The 20,327-nt window shown below is 38.1% G+C and overlaps 1 protein-coding gene across 1 annotated transcript; it reads left to right on the top strand.

Moving 5' to 3' along the window:
- Positions 1 to 586: 586 nt before the first annotated feature.
- Positions 587 to 15,207, top strand: LOC135111764 (ras-related protein Rab-1A). Its single transcript, XM_064025471.1, has 7 exons — positions 587 to 760; positions 4,674 to 4,746; positions 5,255 to 5,302; positions 5,955 to 6,098; positions 9,478 to 9,609; positions 13,118 to 13,330; positions 14,012 to 15,207. Exons 1-6 carry the CDS (start codon positions 738 to 740, stop codon positions 13,316 to 13,318), a joined length of 621 nt encoding a protein of 206 aa, XP_063881541.1. The 5' UTR covers positions 587 to 737; the 3' UTR covers positions 13,319 to 13,330; positions 14,012 to 15,207.
- Positions 15,208 to 20,327: the final 5,120 nt, after the last annotated feature.

Here is a 20,327-nt window from a genome sequence, read left to right as displayed (position 1 = left end):
ATTCATATAAAGCCAAACTATATAAAAGTATCCCAAAACTCGTAAATAAAGCATTTGATCTGCGTAGCGTTCATCATACACCCATGGATCTGATCATTTAACAATTTCTACTGAAACCCACTTAGTCACACCCTCAGAAATAGACCAATACAATTTATGGAAAAAATCTATACACAACCGTAGCTTGTAAATAATTAAAAAAAAAAAAATGCAAATAAAGCATTTGATCTACGTAGCCTTTACCATACACGTTCAAATTTGACCACCAAATAATTTCTACTGAGCCCCACTTAGCCACACCTATCAGCAATGCGGCCAGAGAAATTTAAAATACACCTGTACACAACCATGAGGTAAAAAGACACCTGAAAACCCGTAAATAAAGCATTTGATCTACGTAGCCTTTATCATACACTCTCGAATTTAACCATTCAACTATTTTCACCTAACCCTAATTAGCCACACCGATCGGAAACACACCCACAGAAATTACCAGAACACCTACACCTAACAATGACACCTAGACATGACCAAAAACCCTTAATATAGCTTTTGATATGCGTAGCTTTTCATAGTGTGTCCATGTGGCATGACGTCAGGCCCGAGCAAACGCCACAGCTCGGCCATCTTGTGACGCGAGGGGAGGGTCCGTCTGCCTCTGTCTTACCTCAGTGTCCAAGCCGCTGCAGGTCCCTTAACTGTGCTAGATTGCCCCGTAGGACGCCCCCACACAGAAGATGTCCACGATGAATCCTGAGTAGTGAGTATAGAGTGTCTAGGAGAGGTGGGGTGAGTGTGGGAGGAGGTTACTCACTACAAGGTCGATTCTCTTCCAATCAGGTGATCTGACGTTTGCCTGGTGGGGGTAAAATTTTTATATATATCGTCTCCTGTCCTCCCCTGCCAATTTGTGTCATTGTGTGCCTAAGGAGGTTGCATGTTAAGGTTATTTGAGTTCACAGGGTCTTTAATTCTCCCCAAAGTAAACAAAAATGCAAAAAAATAAAGAAAATCGTGTCCCCTCCCTATTCTTTCCTGGGTAATTAATGGACATGCTGGTGGTTTGGGATCACCTGTGTTGTTATGATGCATAATTCAAGTGCAAGTAAACAGAAAAGTCGGGAAATAAGGAAATGATCAAGTCCTGTCATTGTCAGCTGAGATTTTTTGGGGGTGTCACTTTTTCCTTAATTTCGCGTTTCTCCAGGGAATTACACGTGTATATATTAATCACGTGATGCCTTAGACCCAGAATGTCATTAGAAACATATGAATTCTTGTTATAAGTTGTCAAAATAGCCTGAATTATTTTTTTTATTTTTTCTTGGTGAGAGCTACGCAGTGTTTTCAGAATTACCATATTTTTCAACGCAACGCATCCGTGTTTCGTGTTTCCGTCTCAAGTTTGCTTCATTCCAGGGGTAAATTAGGTTATGTAAACAGGGAAGCGTGCTGAAACATCCCTGCTCTCGATGGAAGAACAGGGATTACTAATGTGTCAGCAGTATTCATATGTGGGTTGCATGCATGAGTGTTCTTAATCTGAGGTGGACTGGTGCAGGTCGCAGTGCTATTTAAGACTAACATGTGTGGTTGTATGTTGGTATGATGCTTCCCAGCCACTCGTGGATAGCGGGTGGAGGGGGGGAGGGATGGAGGGATCATGCAGTATGTTTAAGAGGAAGATTATTATGGGAATTATTTCAAGACAATAACTAATTAATTCTGGATAAATATGGTGTCTTTTTTTTTCCTCTTTTTCTTAATAATGATCTACTCAGTGAAAAGATCAACTGTGAAATTAAAATAATTAATTAATCCAAACCTAACTTAACAAAACCCTTGAATGAGAACACTGATGTAATTTCAGTAATATTGAATGTTACAAATTAATAATGATTATGATTTGGTGTAGATATGTAATTATGTTATTTTATGATAGGTTTAGAGGTATGTTTGTATGGTATTCTGGCCAGCCACTTTTGGATTTCATACAGTATGTTTGTTGAGGGAGAAGAGAAAGTTACTAGATAAATAAAGGATAATGGTTTGGAGTGCAATGGTAATTCTGCTGTTTATGATATAAGTTTAGGAGTGTATGTTTGTATGGGTCACCCTGGCCACTCACTTTTGGGGTCTTGCAGTATGTTTAGGCAAGTTGTTAATAACTTTGACTTTAAATGGTGATAATTGTACTGGCACTGTAGGCATAGGCATTATACACTATAAAAAATGAGAATATGTTAATACAAATTATATTTCAAACAATAAAATGATAAACAATGCATAATAATAATAATAATAGTAATAATAATAATAATAATGATAATAAACATATGAATCAAAAGTGCAATGATTTATACTAAAATTAATATAAGTACTAATACTAACAAAGTATAGAAGCCATATTAATACCAGGCATACATGGTACTTTAGTAGTTATAAGTATATAAAAAATTATTGCCTTCATGTGAGTGCCACATGTCTGAAGCTTGCAAGAAGTGTGAATCAGTAATGACCACTTTAAAGGTATTGTTATCATTATGAACAATGGAAAACCTTTGAAAGTTACACCCAAAATATTCACCTTGTTTATACTGGGTATGCTTTCATCTTCAGATCTACATGAAACACTTAGGTTAATGGTTGTGATTTTATTTCTCCCAGACACAGTGATCTTAACTTGTATGCAAGGGCCAGAGAATGAAAGTAATTTTAGAAGGTTTGTCTGTCTTTTGCCCAAGATATCAACTGCAGGTGATTGAGAAATGGCACAAGATCAGACTTACAGGTGTATTAGTTGTGACAAGAAGTAGAGAAAGGAATGACAAGCAAAACTGGTCCAATTTTTTTTTCTGTTTTGAAGATGTTAAACTGCAGGTTATCAGGAAGCAGCAAGAGATCAGATGTACAGGTGTAACAGTCATGGCAAGAAGTAGAGAAAGGAATGACAAACAAGACCAAAATGCTCCTACCAGTCAGAGATATCTCAACATGTCCACAAGAGCCAAAGAATAATGAAATGTTGGACTGCAGGTGATCAGAAAATAGTACTAGATCAGATGCACAAGTGTATTAGTTATGGCAAGAAGTAGAGAAAGAAATGACAAACATGACTTGAACACATCAAAAGTATGAAGTGAAAGTGTTTTGCCAAATGTGCTTGAGGGCTAAGGGCATTGATGATGTATGTGTGTGTTTGTGTGTGTGTATAGTGCTTTGTCTGGGTCACCTTGTATGGGATTGCTGGCCCAGTACACATTTAGATAGGTAGATGTATTGAAAGCAGAATGTTAGTGCACTAGTGGAAAGCATCCAGTGGAGTTGACCAATGAAGCCATGCAGGGCCATCTGAAGAGCATTACAATTTAGAGATGCTGCTCACAGCATGTTGATATCATAGATAGACCAAAAATTAGAATTTGCATTCCTTTATTAGTGGTACATGAATGTCCAATACTTTACCCAGTGGTCACATTTAAGGCATAGTCATAACAGAAATACAGATGGGTACATACAGTGATAGTGAAAGTCATGCCAATACTTATTCATTTTATTTATTTATTTATTTATTTATTTATTTATCATTATCATTATTATTATTATTATTATTATTTTAATACTTGCACTGAGGATACCAGCATACTCTCCAATATACTCATAACTTATTACACTACACCAAACTTCTTCTTTTTTTCCAAATTAAGTAAAAAAAAACAATGTAATATGTTGTGTATTACTATACTTTGATAAAAAGTAAAAAAAAGTACAAAGCACTAGTTAAGGAGTGCAGAAAAGGAATGCATCATCATGAGGTGACAGACCAGGGAAGGCAGCCTTGGTCGGTCTCGGCTGGATGCCATTTAGGCTGATTTTGACTTACACCAAAATTCTGTTTACACTACAGCTTAAGAATGGAACTCTGGCATAACCCTAGGACCCCAGCATATGAAGTGAAAGCAGAATGTTAGTGTACTAATGGAGAGCAACTAGTAACGTTGACAGGGAAACTGCAGCGCCATCTGAAGAGTCGTTACTTTGAAATACTGCTGGTTGTTCATATCAAAGATAGATAAAAAACTAGAACTTCCTTCTAATTATTTAGTTGTCCATGGCAGTATGCAATCCTTAATCTGGTGACCACAGGTGTAAATACAGGTTAGTACATGCATTGATTGTGAGTCACGCCAATATGTATTCAGGACCGCCCAAGAACATTTACTGCAGGTAAATAGTTCCATTTAAAAATAATGCTTTAGAATGGAGGAGATTTTGTCTACATCACAGAATTACCATGAGAGATAACTCAGCTAATGAGCTTCGTTGAAAGATAAACAAAGAAGGAAGTCACTACACAGTTCAAAGTAGCCAGTTAACTTGGGAAGATGATTTTGCACCAGAACCAGACAAAGCAGGCAGGGATGTGTGGGCCGAGGACAAAACTTCACTTCATAACATGCTGCTTGGAGTTGTATTTCATAGTCTTGTGAGGATTAGCATAATTGTAAGATGAGTAACTTTGTCTTTGTGTTGGTAACTAAATTAGAATGCATCATTTTCTTTGTTTTGTAGAAATTCATGACAAGACAAAAGGACAGGAGGTTCAGTGAGAGGTTTAATTTAATTAACTTTTATTTGCTGGTGACCTACTAATGTTTTATTTCTCCTTCCAGTGACTACCTTTTCAAACTCCTGCTCATTGGAGACAGTGGTGTTGGGAAATCATGTCTGCTCTTAAGATTCGCTGTAAGTATCATTGCTGCGTGTTCTTGTGTTTACCAACTTACTGTATACAAGACCTTAGTCAACCTTGCATAGTTTGATCTCCATTGGTGCTTTTATTCAACTTAATCATGGATGTTACTTGCTCACTTCAGTTGTACATCCAAGTCATTTCTAAGGATCGGTATTCTGTTAAGGAAGCTTGATTTCTCAACTTCCCTTAGGCTTCCTTTCTAATGATTTTGTATATTTGTGTTGATGATATGCTGTGTCAGAGAGAGAGAGAGAGAGAGAGTTGCCAATATATCCACAAGTTTGACAGATGTTTGTGTCTAATAACTGGAAAGAATATATGCTACTACCACAGTACGGGGGCTGACAGGGCTGAAACTGTGAATGGCGTTTGTATGAGTGTGTGATGCTTTGTCTGAGCTACCCTGTGTGGGACTTACCAACCTGGTATATAGACAGATAGACCAGGGTATTGTAGCATTTCAACAGCAACACTAACCTCTTTTTTCTTTCCCTGCAGGATGACACGTATACAGAATCGTACATCAGTACCATAGGCGTTGATTTTGTAAGTATATCATTACTGCTATGTGGGTAAAGTTTGACGGTGAGATGATTTTGATTTAGATTCTATTTATTTATTGATTAATTTATTAATATTTATTGCTATGTATTTATTTATTTTGTTCTATTTATATTTTTTTGTCTCAACTTTATATGATTAGTGACTTTCTTTTTCTGCAATTTATCCCCCCCCCCTCTCTCTCTCTCTCTCTCTCTCTCTCTCTCTCTCTCTCTCTCTCTCTCTCTCTCTCTCTCTCTCTCTCTCTCTCTCTCTCTCTCTCTCCCCCCCATAGCACCTTAAATTAGTCAATGAGTCAGTCTTTTTATTTATTATGTTTTTCTTTATTTATTTGTATTATTTTTCTTTTATTATTTTTCCTTTTATTTTTCATTTATATTCTAATTTTATTTTCTTCCCCTTATTGTAGCACCTTAAATCAGTCAGTCATTCTAATTCTTCTTCAGGTAACTTTTTTTGTTATCACTGCATCTTAAATCAGTGAATCTTTCTTTCATAATTAAGCCTTTTTTTCTGATTTCATTGTAATACTGTAAATCAATCAATCTTTTCTTCTACAGTCAATCTTTTCTCTGTTTCTTCTGTGTGTGTGTATGGCATCACCTAGAGTGTTAACAGTACATATTTCTCCCCACAGAAAATTCGTACAATTGAATTAGATGGTAAGACAATCAAGCTACAGATCTGGGACACGGCTGGGCAGGAACGCTTCCGTACTATCACCTCCTCCTACTACCGCGGCGCCCATGGCATTATTGTAGTTTATGACACCACCGACCAGGTACAGTCACTAATACTCTTTGCCAATATGCTTCACTCTTATCTCATCATTTTCCTCTCCCCTTTGAACTCATTGCTTGCCCATCCTTCTTATTATCTCTATTGTTGTTTTTTCCCTCTGAACTTGCTAAACTGCCCCTGCTTCACTCTTATCCATTGTTGTTTTCCTTTCCCCTTCTGAATTCACTACCTGCCTCTCCTTCATATTATCTCATTTTCCTCTCGCTTTGAACTCATTACTGCCTCTGCCTTACATTATCTCCTATTGTTGTTTTTCTCCCTTTTAACTCACTACCTGACCCTCCTTCGCATTATCTCTTGTTTTCACTTTCCTCCCCCATTCAAACTTCAATGTACTCATGTTTTCATCTTACACATTATATCATTGTTTTCCCTCTTCTTTTAATCTCACTCCTACTCCATCCTACTCTTCACTTACATTTTCATATTGCTTGTTATCTGCCATCACCATCTAACTCTCCTTCACTTATTTATTCATCTTGCACATTATCTCTCTTCATAGTCTTCCTCTCCATTTTCAACTTGCTGCTTCTCCTTCTTTTATTTTACTCATCCTTTCATCCTATGCATTATCTCTCATTTTCCTCTCCCTTCTGAACTCTGTCCTCATTCACTTTACTCGTGTTTGGATTCATCTTACACATTATCTCATCATCGTTTCCCTCTCCTTTTTAAATTCACTGCCTCCTCCTCCTGGACTCTGCTCATGTTCAAATTCATCTTGCACATTTTTTGTCATCATTTTCCTCTCCTTTCTGAATCCTGCCTAATCTGTCACTGCTCTTGTTGTCTTCTTATTGTCTTCCATTCCTCATTATACAGTGCATTCTATTTCTTAATTTTTCTTTACCAAAGTGTGAGTGTTCCTTAATCCTTTATTATGTTTCTGTGCAAAGGTTGTATCTTTTTTTGTGTGATAAAATTTCCTTCTTTGACTTAATTTGTTTATTTTGGTTTTGTGTTAAGTTTTCTTCGATCTTTTGAACAACAACAATATTTTTATTTTTTTTTAAGATTTCTTTGATCTTTTGAACAACAACATGTTGTCCTATGGTCCTATGGAAGAAAAGGTGCACACTGCTTGTCGTGGAGCATGTTATAGATGAAGTATGGAAATACCCATGCTTGTATGTTGGTTTTGCCAGATTTAATTCATGCACCCAACTTCTCTCTCTCTCTCTCTCTCTCTCTCTCTCTCTCTCTCTCTCTCTCTCTCTCTCTCTCTCTCTCTCTCTCTCTCTCTCTCTCTCTCTCTCTCTCTCTCTCTCTCTCCTCTTCTCTTCTTCTTCTTCTTCTTCTTCTTCATTGTCACAGCAGCAATAGTTTCTCCTCCTCCTCCTCCTCCTCCTCCTCCTCCTCCTCCTCCTCCTCCTCCTCCTCCTCCTCCTCCTCCTCCTCCTCCTCCTCCTCAAGAGACCACAGAGTAGTGTCTCCCATGATGCTGTCAGTGCACTGAGCTATTGAGTGGTGTGACAGTAGATGCGAGCACCACTTGATGGCATAGCATCGCTCACAGTGTGAATACTCACATTACAAGCATTGTCAACACTGGCCCATGGCATCACATGGCTAGTGTAGCATGACATCCAGTGTGAACCTGCCTTTAAAGTATTCTTGCACTGAATTGTGCAAGAAAATACAAGATTGTGTAATTCCATTTTACTTGGTATTTTTTTCTTTATTATGGTTCCATTTAATGTACTTTTTTTTAATACTAATGTAAGTCTCTCACTCTGTTGTTTTAAAGCATCATCTGTCATCATTGTTATTGCAATTTTGTTTCTCATCCTGATTTTTTGGTTATATAGTATGTATAAGTCTCACACTCTTTGTTGTAAGTTATCAGTTCCCTGATGTTTTCCCTTCGTGTATCTTTCTTTGCACACCACCATCAGGTCATCTTTAGGCTTCCATAGGTCTACCTTACATCCATACTGATTACTAAATACCCTGCATCCATATTGTTCTGGAAAATAAAAGGAAATATGTAATTCTTTGGCATCAACTTATGATGTACCTGTGTGTGTGCAGGGCTCTTTATGGATGTAAATTATCTCTCATACTCATAACTTTCTCCACACACCACCATAATCCCTGGTGTATCTTACATCCATTGGAATTACCAAGTATCCTGTGTCAGTATATGTGCTTGAATATACAGGAAAATGTGCAGTTCTTAAGCATCTCAAGTTATGATGTGCTCATGTATGTGTTCAGGGCCTGTATTCTACAAACTGTCATAGACAAGTCCATTGGTCATAGCGAAACAAAATGGCATATTTCAGACATAACTGTCATAAACTAATATTGTCATCCATAAACTCCTGTTATCAGTCATAAAAATGCTATGACAGGGTCCACCCTGTCTTACCATCACTTATGATCATCAGAAGTCTGTCAATAACATGACAACATGGCCACACATACCATAACACAACCCCCAGCTGTTTCTTATCATAGATATAACAATAAATATTAGTATCTGTGAGTAAATAATGTCCTTTTTTGAGGCAGTAAAGTATTATTATAAATAATTGCCAGGAGCAGTACAATCAGGTTTCCTAAATCTTGCTCACGCAGCCTGCATGTTTTGGGCTGTCAGCCGTAATCTTCTCCTATATATCATGTTTTTCTTTTGATTGGATACACTATCTAGCTTCCCCAAAAGTCATAATATGAAGTCAAAACAGTTTAAATCCAAGAAAATAATGTCAAGAATCTATTTCATTCCATAAATTTAAAGTTGAAAAATTGTGAGCATGCATTCTAGAACCAGACAGTGACTGAGATATGACAGATGATTTCTGACTGCCATAAGACTGATGGTCATAAATTCTGTTAGTTATGACAGTTACCTATGTTCAACCTTAAGCACTATGTAGAATACAGGCCTTCTGTTAGTTATGACAGGTATCTATGTTCGACCATAAGCTCTATGTAGAATACGGGTCCAGGATTCTTGTAAATTTCTGTCTTCCAAGAAATTCATCCTTCTTATATATATATATATATATATATATATATATATATATATATATATATATATATATATATATATATATATATATATATATATATGTATATATGTGTGTGTGTGTGTGTGTGTATATATATATATATATATATATATATATATATATATATATATATATATATATATATATATATATATATATATATATATATATATATATATATATATATATATATATATATATATATATATATATATATTTTTTTTTTTTTTTTTTTTTTTTTTTTTTTTTTTTTTTTTTTCCCACTTGTCTACCTTATATCCATAGAGACTACTAAAAGTAATTATTAAGCATTCTAACTTTTGCTGGGCTTTGGGTGTGCAGGAATCCTTCAACAACGTGAAGCAGTGGCTGCAGGAGATTGACAGGTATGCCTGTGAGAATGTGAACAAACTCCTGGTGGGCAACAAGTGTGATCTCACCCACAAGAAGGTTGTAGACTACCAGACTGCCAAGGTGAGTAGTACAGGTGGGGACAACTCATGGTTCTCTCTCTCTCTCTCTCTCTCTCTCTCTCTCTCTCTCTCTCTCTCTCTCTCTCTCTCTCTCTCTCTCTCTCTCTCTCTCCTCTCCTCTCTCTCTCTCTCTCTCTCTCTCTCTCTCTCTCTCTCTCTCTCTCTCTCTCTCTCTCTCTCTCTCTCTCTCTCTCTCTCTCTCTCTCTCTCTCTCTCTCTCTCTCTCTCTCTCTCTCTCTCTTGCATTTATATTACAGGAAATGAGTTCAACATTAAAACTCGTATCTCTAAGGATGCTAATTTAGCCTTTCCTTTCAACATACAATAGTGATGTGTCTGCTGTCCAGTATAGCCTTTAATATTGTAGGTCACTAGGGCAGGTTAATGTGATAAGACCTGTACTAACTGCTGGGGACTTATAGAAAATACTCATTATTATATATTATAGTTTTTATTGCCTTGTCTTTGTGGTCCACAAGATTATCCCTTTCCAGCAGGGACCAGTGGGACCAAGAGTGTGAATGATTTGTGTATGAGTGTGTGGTGCTTTGTCTGGGCCACTCCATGTGGGATTACCGGCCTAGTATGTAGATAGATAGTAGTTTTTATACACTTTAACCTTCAAATATAAGGTGACAGGCTCTGTTGTTAAAGCAAATATTACTTTTAAAAGTTTGGTGTTATTACTTAAGGCTAGTTCACACTAGGACGTTTTTGCGGATTCTGCACCCGGTCTTCGCTTCAGCTATGACGTCACTCCCATCTGCTCAAGTGTGAACCGGGCTCAGCTGGTGTCTGGCTCCGCCACCCACACTGACCATGAGTTGTGTGCAGAAGAGATGAATCCAAGTCAGCTCTGTGTGTGTGCGGATGCAGTGTTGTCCATAATTTTTTTGTTTGAGTATTTGAGTGCAATAGCAGTTTGGGTGAAGCACTTAATTGTAATTATAGAAATTGTAATAATTGTATTCCAAGTTAAGACTGGAAATACGGCACCACTGCCTGAATGTAAACATCAGAAATCCCACCAGCATCAAAGCCAGCCAATTATCCAAGAGACTCACTCTCTCGCACAGTACTCATTCATACCTACGTGTATTCATTCAAGGCTACCCCCATACACACAGCATGCTCATGTGCTCACCTACAGGGCTGCTACATATATGCATTCCTAACAATGATAATCAAGAAGGCATAAGGAAAGACAAAATAAAGGGAAAGAGATGTTGAAGGAATTGGAGAAAAGATTATCAGTAGACCTGTAAAAACTTAGAAAGACTGTTTAACTTCAACTGGAGGCTTTTGAGTGTAGAAATCTTGATAATCTGTCAATAGAATTATAGAAACACCCTTAAAAACCTGTGTATCACTTCAACTAGAGCCTTTTGAATGGAGAAATTTTGGTATTCTGTCATTAGAATTATAATTGTTGAAGTGTGCCACTTCAACAAGAGCCTTTGCAAATGAAGGTCAGATGACAGAAAGGTGCATATCCGCTCCTTAAGCTCCACCTCCTTGTGACATCATAGTAGAAAGTGGAGACTGGGTGCAGAATACACAAAAACATACTAGTGTGAACTGGCCTTTATCATGACCTCAGATTGTTGATGTGAGTACACCCCAAACAATAGCACCATAGTGATACCAAGAGAGGGAAGGATGGTAGCACTATCTTATCTTGCCAGGCTGAAAGAGACAGAGAGGAGCAAAAAAAAAAAAATGAAAAGTGTAACATCAGCTGTTAATCTAGGGAGAGTTAGAAAATTAAGTAGCTTGACTATATTTTGATAAATGTTTAAAAATAAAAGGGCAGGCTTAACTCTCTCTCTCTCTCTCTCTCTCTCTCTCCTCTCTCTCTCTCTCTCTCTCTCTCTCTCTCTCTCTCTCACTCCTCTCTCTCATCTCTCCTCTCTCTCTCTCTCTCTCTCTCTCTCTCTCTCTCTCTCTCTCTCTCAGCTTTACTTCGGTTGCAGGTAAAATAATGGAATCGGTAATCACGAGGAACATTAGGAAGCATCTGGACAAGCTTAGCTTGATATGAAGAGGTAGTTTTGCCTTAGGAACTTGTTGAGTTTATATAGTAAAGTTTACTAGGCGACAGATAAAGGGGATAGTTATGATATCCTATACCTGGACTTTAGGAAAGTGCTCAACAAGATACCTCATCAAAAGCTCTTGGGAAAGGTTAGGGTGCATGGGATAGATGGAAAGATGTTAGGCTGGATAAGGTTGTGGTTAGGTGACAGGTGACAGAGTTATAATAAATGGCTCTAAATCCAAGTTGGGTCATTTAATTAGCTAGGAGGGTGTCACAAGGATCAGCTTCAGAACCATATATTAATGACCTAGATTAGTAGTGATGTTAGTAAATTTGTAAATGACACATAGGTCAGATTTAGATCCCATTGCCTTGCAGGTTAATTAGGTCAGATTTGGATCCCATCACCTTGCAGGAAGGCTTAGATAGGATGAACGAATGGACAGATGGCAAATGCAGTTTAATATTAAAAAAATGTAAATATTCTGCATAGAAGAAATCCACTCAGTAGATATGCAATAAAAAATTAAGTTCTGGGAAGTTCAGAGAAAGAAAAAGATTTAGGAAGTTATAGTTAGCTTTTATCTCTATAAGAAAACAATGTATAGAGGCCAAAAATAAAGCAAATCAGGTATTAGGATTCATTTTTTAGGAGTATTAAAAGTAATATTAAAGTTATATTTGGCACTGGTCAGAGCTCATCCAGATTATGCTGTGCAATTCTGGTCCCCATATTACAGGAAGGCATAATAGGTCTATTGGAATCAATACAAAGGAGAATGACTTAAAGGATAAAGGGGATGGGGGGGTATTCCTTATGAAATGAAACTAAAGCTTTTAAATTTACATTCCTTAGAGAGGCATAGGTTAAGAGGGGACCTAATAGAAGTCTTTTAGTGGTATAGGGGCTATAGCAGCAGTGATGTAAGCAAATTTCCCAGGATCAGTAATCAGGATAGAGGAGGAAACAATGGTTTCAAGCTTGAAAAATCTAGGTTCAAGAAATAGATAGGAAGGAATTGATTCTCAAATAGTGGTAGATTAATGGAGTGGACTAGTAATCAGATTAGTTATTAAGGAGCTTTAAAAGAAGATTAGATGAATCAGGGGATGATAGGTGGAAATAGGTAGGTATATTTCATACAAGCACTGCCACATGGAGGCCAGATGGTTTCTTGCAGCATCCCTTATTCTCTCTCTCTCTCTCTCTCTCTCTCTCTCTTTCTCTCTCTCTCCTCTCTCTCTCTCTCTCTCTCTCTCTCTCTCTCTCTCTCTCTCTCTCTCCTCTCTCTCTCTCTCTCCTCTCTCCTCTCTCTCTCTCTCCTCCTCTCTCTCTCTCTCCTCTCTCTCCTCTCTCTCTCTCTCTCTCTCTCTCTCTCTCTCTCTCTCTCTCTCTCTCTCTCTCTGCATAATGTATGTATTAGAATTAACTCCCACAACAGTGATTGACTCAAACACCTTTGTGTCACAGGAATATGCTGACTCTTTGGGCATCCCCTTCCTGGAGACCTCTGCTAAGAATGCCACCAATGTAGAACAGGCTTTCATGACAATGGCTGCTGAGATTAAGAACCGCATGGGACCTCCCTCAGGACATCAAGGAACTTCTCCGAGCCTCAACGTGCATAAAAGCACCCCAGTGGAGACCCAGCCTGGTGGAGGGTGCTGCTGAACACAAACTTAGGTGAGTCCCAGGTGCAGGTACCCCTCCCCCAGCCATACCTAGACCCTGTGCTTTACTGTAAGGCATCTGCTGTGCTGTTGTCATCCAGGGAATGATAATGGGATTCCTGTGGTGGTGTGAGGCATGGTTCAGGATAGATATGCTTTCTCCACAACCTAGAGCTTTCTTTATGTTGCCATGGTGACTACCACTATTACTGGTTACACATGTAATTGTGTAGAAATTAAGGTACCTTATGCCACCTAGATGAGTGCATTGGTAATTGATGTGTTGCTCAAATCCAGTTTGACTACTTGACTTTGACCTTAGGTAGATGTGTGATGGGCTGAAGCATACTTAATTAGCATTGTTTTGCATCTATTAGTTGAAGCTATGTTTCATTTTATTATGCTTTCTTGGTTATTATTTTGTCTTCTGGACATTGTTAATGCGAATTCAGTAAGAGATAAAGTTGCCACACTGTTTTCAGCCCTTGTTTTGTTACTCATTTTAATCAGTGGCACTTGAAAAAAAAGTCCCAGATCTTATTCACTCAAGGAAAAGAATCTTAAATTGGACATAACATTTTTCATACAAGACCACTCACTGGGCCTTAGTACCATGAAAAACAGATAAACATTAAGATTGTGGAGGATTATAACCTGTCCCCAGTAACAAGTGTATATTTTCTTGTTTCACCAGGATAACATCAAAGCTTGGCAGATCCAGGAGACCAGGACACCATCAGAGGGCACAGTGTTGCTGCCTCCCCACCAGCAGGACTCCACCGTGACCCTCAGGAAGTCCCACACAGGCGGCAAACATCAGCAACAGCAGCTTTGAGTTCTGGTTTCCTGGATCACTGTTGCCTGGTGACCATTTGGCACCAGGACTTGGGTGCAAATGGTGTTATTTTGTCATGCCAGACTGTACTGAACACCGAGGGGCAGGAGTCCATCTGTCCGCCCTGTTGACGTACATTGGCGAGGTGAGATTGAGGGTGAGATGAGACCATTTACTTTATTATTTGATCTGTGTAAGATAGCAAATTATTATTTCTTGGTAAGTTTCTCTTCAAAGGCTCTGTGAAAGTTGTGAAATTTCCTCTCCTGTGTTTCATTAATGCTAGATGGTGACGACTTGCAATTTGAGGTCAGTGGAAGCAGGTAGATAGCTGTTACTAGTGAATTTTTTTTTTATATATATTTATTTTAGGGATTAGGGATGTTTATTGGGAGAAGAAGTGTGCAATGCTAACGACCAGCTTCCTACGTGCTCATACTTTTGTTTGATTATATATAATATATATATATTGGGTGAGTTGATAACTTTTGTAAGTTCTTGCAGTTATTATTATATTCTGATAAGTAAATAACAGAAAGTTAAAGTTACTGAATTATTGAAGCTTTTTTAGTCATGCTATTATATAAAGTCATTGAAAGTTTGTGATTGGCCTTTTTCTAGGATAAATATATATAGCAAACTATTACTATTTTGTTATAGCTAGACCTTTCCCACAAGCATGATAGGGTACTCACAGCACTTGATTTGTATTATGAAAGAACAATAGTTATTGATTCTTGAACAGTGGTACTATCTCATACTAAACAACCTATTGTTTTTGGCAATTTCCTGTCCAATTAATGTGCATACTGTCCTCGCTGCTCAGCTCAGTGGCTGGAGCAAGCTGTCGCCAGAATTTATTGAGATTTATATAATGGCTTATGTGTTATGTGGAGGGAAGGGAAGTGAGGGTGTGAAGTCCGTGATATCAGGGCTGTGTACACATTACCTGGACTGTATAGTAAAAGGAAGATGTCCATTCCATCTCTTTTCTATTGATCAAACCCTAAACCTTGTACATGGATGAATGTTTCACAGTAAACTCTAAAGACTAAGGATTGTTTGAAACTCTGCTCCCTCTGGTGAGAAAAAACACATGAGTGAAGACTTGGATCCAAGCTCAGAATTTTATACTGTCACCTTTAATAGTTGTCATGTTCTGGAAAATGCTGTGTGAGTTTATTCATGTTTGTGATGTGACTGGCACTAGAAAATCAGGGTGTTTGCCTATTTTCAGTTTCTGACAATGTAGGAAACTTTTTTTTTATTTCTTTTTTTTTCAGTCAAGTGGAGTGTACTCATTCAGCACTACTAGTTGTCTTATGTTAAATTGTATTGTTGTCAGTATGTTGCTATTCCACCATGGATATCCTGGAGCAACATGTCTTGACCCATGTTAGTTGGTCTGCTCCAGAAGGGAAGAGAATTTATTAGTGTTTTGCCTGAAAATACTGTAATTCAAAGAGATGCGTCAACTGAGGACTGCTGGTAGATGCTTGGATCTTGAAAGAGTTATTTGTCCATAGAGCTACAAAAAAGTAGTCAGGCTTGTCATAGTAATTGATATTTTGCTCCAAAGAAAAGTAGATTTTTTAATAATGCATGTTTTGCTCATGAAAATTAGCCCAAGTTGAGAAGAGTAGGAACAATGTACGTATGGAATGCAAGTCTAAGTGGTGTGAAGTGCAGGGTGTGTTGTCCACCTCACTGGCTGATCTGCTTTGCCTTTTAACTATAGAAGTCCAGTACTTTTGCATGAGAAATGAGGATTACTGAGGGTGACAATGGGAAGAAAATTTTTACTTAGCATTCCTCCAGATTCCAGGAAAGCCATGGTTCCTGACTTGTACACCCACATAAGTTATCTAGAGAAGTAAACATTATAATGACGTTCTCTCTTCATATGTTAGGGATACATGGCATCTGGCTACCAAATGATTAGTTTGTCCTGCTGGCACTGAGAGAGTGAGACAGCACTTGAGGGAAGAAAAGAAATTAGTTGCTCAGACATCCAGTAGCATAATTCAGTTAGTCCATGCTGGGTCAGGCAATAGCCAAAGAAAGTTTTTGCCACCTGACCTGACCAAATACACCAAAATAATGCATGTGACTCCTCAGTGCATTGCTTTCCAGCGAAGGATGTGGAGGACGTAGGATTGTTATGATGTGTGTTCAAACAAATACATGTGCACAGTGGCAGTCACGACGGAAATTACTGTTGGGGGATGTGCTGGATGAAAAATAAGTCTTCAGAGATCACAGGTTTATTCCAAGTGTGTGTGTATGTGTGTGTGTGTGTGTGTGTGTGTGTGAGATTGAGAGATGTCTACCACCAATTTGTTTCAGATCTTGATATTACACATGTCATTCATATCACCTCTGTGTATGTGAACATAAGTAAGCCTGTTTTAATAAAAGTAATATCCATTATTGTCATGTATACTAAGGCTATCACAACATACTTTTATGTAAAAACGACTCAGGCGTTTGGAAGTACGTAATTGAGTATTTTATTTAAGTGGCTCAAACTCTATATATCAGAGATGTTCCAGTGTTTAATTTAGTGAAGTCGTAACTGAAAATGCATGTGTTGTTATGTGCAAGGTAATGTCCTTCATAGCAGTCATTAGCCACAGTGGTCGTCTTAAACTATGCATTTAGATGAAGCTCTAGAGGTGACTGGAATCTATTCTATGAAATATCATGTTAATACATCACTCCTGCGACCTTTTGTATGCTTGTTGCACCATGATCGTTGATGTCTGTACAGAATATATCTATAGTAAGAGTGAGGAACAGAAATATATGCTTAGTGCTTTAGACTTGTACAGTTATACTAATTTATAGGAAGTATTTAAGACACTATCCTAGCCTAAGAGGGATTATTGATGCTGAATAGATTTCATATACTGAGTCAAGGGATTATCAGTGCTGAGTAGTTGGATTAGTTTCATATACAGATGTCAGCTTGTCATCATTATCACGCCAGTCTCGTCTCTGATGATATAACTCCTCTCTGGTAGGCATTTCATAACCTTTGCACTGACGAAGTGAAATTTAGATAGCCTGCACTTTTTGTAAGGGTGCTTAGCCTTCTTTAAACATGTTTTGTATTGGGCAAGACCAGAGGAGGGTCCACAGGCATGCTACAGAGTGGTCTGTTGTACCAAAATAAAAAGATCGAGCCTGACCAGCATACTTTATTAGTTGTTAAAAGTAACCTTGGTTCATGTTGTGTGATTTATTAAAAAGAAAATGCACTTGGATCATCTTGTTTTAAAAGTTTTCCTGTATGAAAGGATCTTGTACTCGTATCTCCAGCCACCATTCATGTTTTGTCAGTCTATCCATACACAAGTCCCACATCCCCCAGAAAGGGTGCAGCTGAGACTAGACACCCTCATGCTCACAGTAACATCCACAAGCATTCCCTATTCTTTTTTTTTTTTTTTTTTTAATGCATTAGTATGAATAAAGGGTATTTGACACTGAATCAGACTTGCAATTGGATTGTGAAGTGATGTGTGTTAAATTTCTCTGGAGGAAGAAGGGGTATTAAGGAAAGTTTTGTTATTATAATGTTAAGATAGTCACTTTAGAGGACCCAAGTGTGAGGGAAATTTGAACTAACTCTTCCTCCTTCCCTCTGTCTCCTGCCTGTTGTCAGCATGGGGCTTCAGGCTTTGGGAGAGTTGCACCTGCCTTCGTTTGGTCATCCACACTCCTCGTCCATCTCACGGACAGTAATCTACACTGAGGTGTAAACAGCATGAATATTTTCATATTCACTATAAACTTAATCAATAGACATCAGTGCATGGTTGGAACTATGTATTAAAATTATTTGTTACTCCACCCTAAGAAGTGACCAAGATTGCAGGGGCTGTCACACTTGGGTGGCTCACAACTATATCTATCAATCGTCCATTACAGATTTTGGGACTGTTACATTATTCTCACTTGCTGGAATGAGTTATCCCTGAGATCACATCAGAAACACTGTCATGGGATCACCAGGAAGAGGTAATTTCATAGACGATTGAGAGAAAAGTAAAAAAGAAAATAAAAACCTATCTACTCAAAGATTTTGGGGGTTATATGTTTTTCACTCAATATATTATGTAGTAAAAATTTCTTTTAACTTCTTTTAATGCTAACAATAGAAAATGCAAAATTAATGTATGCACAAAACCCATGATGTGCTGGAAGGCTAATGTATACTAACTAACTTCCACTGCTCTCCAATTTGTTCGTATTAAGAAATATTGAGATACAAAAAGTATCAGACCACCAGTCTCCCTCTTCCTCTCACTCCACCAGCCTCTCCTTCATCTCAGCCCACCCTCCTACCTCATTCTCCATGTCAACCCACCAGCTCTCTCCCACTTCCTTTCAGCCCACCAGCTTCTCTCCAACTTCATTTTAATCCACCAGCATCACTCAAACCCTTGATTTCAGGGCCACCACCATCCAGGAAATGTGTCTAAGAACCTTGCAATTGTGGCTTTTGGACTAAGGATACCAGGAAAAAACTTTTATCATTATTATCAGAATTAACCCTCTGTCTGTTATGGTTTTTCCTCAGCTTAATGAAATGGTGTGCAAATTATAATAATTATGATAGATAATACAACTTAGGGGATACATTTTTTTTTTCATGTAGCTTCATTTTGGCTCAGTAGAATTGTCTCTGCCTATTAATATAAGATGAAAAGGCGTCATTACCGATATAATGATAAAATGTAGTACTGGTGGATTCCTCAGGTTTGAATTTGGCGGGCAGCTCGCGCGCTAGCTGCTGCCTGCTGGGTAAATGAAAAAAATATATGGGAAATAATACGAAAGAATAGACTAGAAAAACAGCATGTAATATGGCGTATATGAATGTGTGATAAGTATATGACGCGGGAAACAAATGCATAAGTACATTACAAAAAAAAAAAAAAAGAAAAAATGCCAAGTTATGTAAGATTTCAGATTTACAGTGTAAAATGAATATATAACAAGAGAGATAAAAATATAAAATAAAAAAGCGTAATATTGACTGCATAAGTGTCTGGAATTTATAAAAGAGGAAAGGAGGAAAAACAGAACGTTAAAGAAAGCCCACAGGAAGACGACGAAAAGGAGGAAACGAGTCTACCGAGGAGGAGCAGAACAGCTGGCGCCTTCACGTGGGTTGGTCACTGACACTTTGTAGAAATTTTCACCATTTGTCAGGTTTCTAGCGCTTGTCTGTAGCTGTGATTGCCAAATGGAGGAGGATTCAAGTTGGGGAATCATTTGAAATAAGACAGTTGGAGGGTAGATGTGTTAAATACCCAGATTGACGGGTGAGAATAACAGGCGAGTGGGCAGTTGTTAGTGACAGACAGGTTTGAGTAGAAAATTGATAGATTGGGGATAATGTGAGGCGTGTGGATAATTAAACAGATACGTGAGGATAAAGAAGTGTTTGGAAATTGAGACAGGTGAGAATGACCGACGGGCAGGTGAGAACAACACGACTAGCTTACTCTGATTCATAATGTGAGAATTACGCCACCAGGTGATGACTGTCAGGTGAAAATGTGAGGATCATTCATGGTTGTGTGGGAATGTCACATAGCTGATAAGCATGCAGAGCAAGATGATTTATAGACAAGAGAGCATTAGATGGATCGATATATATAACTAGCTGAGGATGATTCATAACCAATGGAGGATGTTTAATGTATTTATGTATGTACAGTCCATGAAAAGTCTCACCTCCACCGACCCTGCAACGAGGCCTGGGGTTTTTAGAAGATGGCTCATCCAAACTGTCTCGGACAATACATGCGCAAACATACTTTGGTATCTCTTGATAATAAGTCCATCCCCCTAACCCCTCAAACAAGCCTGGGGATTTGTGGGGAACCAGGGATTGTTTTTGGTGGGATGAAAAACAAGTGATAGGGCGTTCAAAAATCTAAGGAAATTTACCTCAATATTTCAAATTTCCCTAACCTATCCTACCCCCTTGGATGTTAACCTAACTTAGATGGTGGGGCTGCACCACCCCATGGATCCTCTCCCCATTAATACATTAACCTAATCTAGCATAACCTAACCTAATCTAACCTAACTTTGCATAACCTAACCTAATGAGGGACCTCAAAAATTGTATCATTATGCCTTATCAGTGTGGTGTGGA

Source organism: Scylla paramamosain, chromosome 22 (genome assembly GCF_035594125.1).
Source record: "Scylla paramamosain isolate STU-SP2022 chromosome 22, ASM3559412v1, whole genome shotgun sequence".
Taxonomy (NCBI): domain Eukaryota; kingdom Metazoa; phylum Arthropoda; class Malacostraca; order Decapoda; family Portunidae; genus Scylla; species Scylla paramamosain.
This window is presented reverse-complemented; position numbering and strand designations above follow the sequence as displayed.

Bases quoted from the DNA above. Each gene is read 5' to 3' on its own strand.
- LOC135111764 (XM_064025471.1), top strand. From the start codon at position 738: ATGTCCACGATGAATCCTGAGTA. The intron at 5,303-5,954 runs GTAAGTATATCA...TTCTCCCCACAG, and splicing joins GTACCATAGGCGTTGATTTT to AAAATTCGTACAATTGAATT. The intron at 9,610-13,117 runs GTGAGTAGTACA...TTTGTGTCACAG, and splicing joins TAGACTACCAGACTGCCAAG to GAATATGCTGACTCTTTGGG.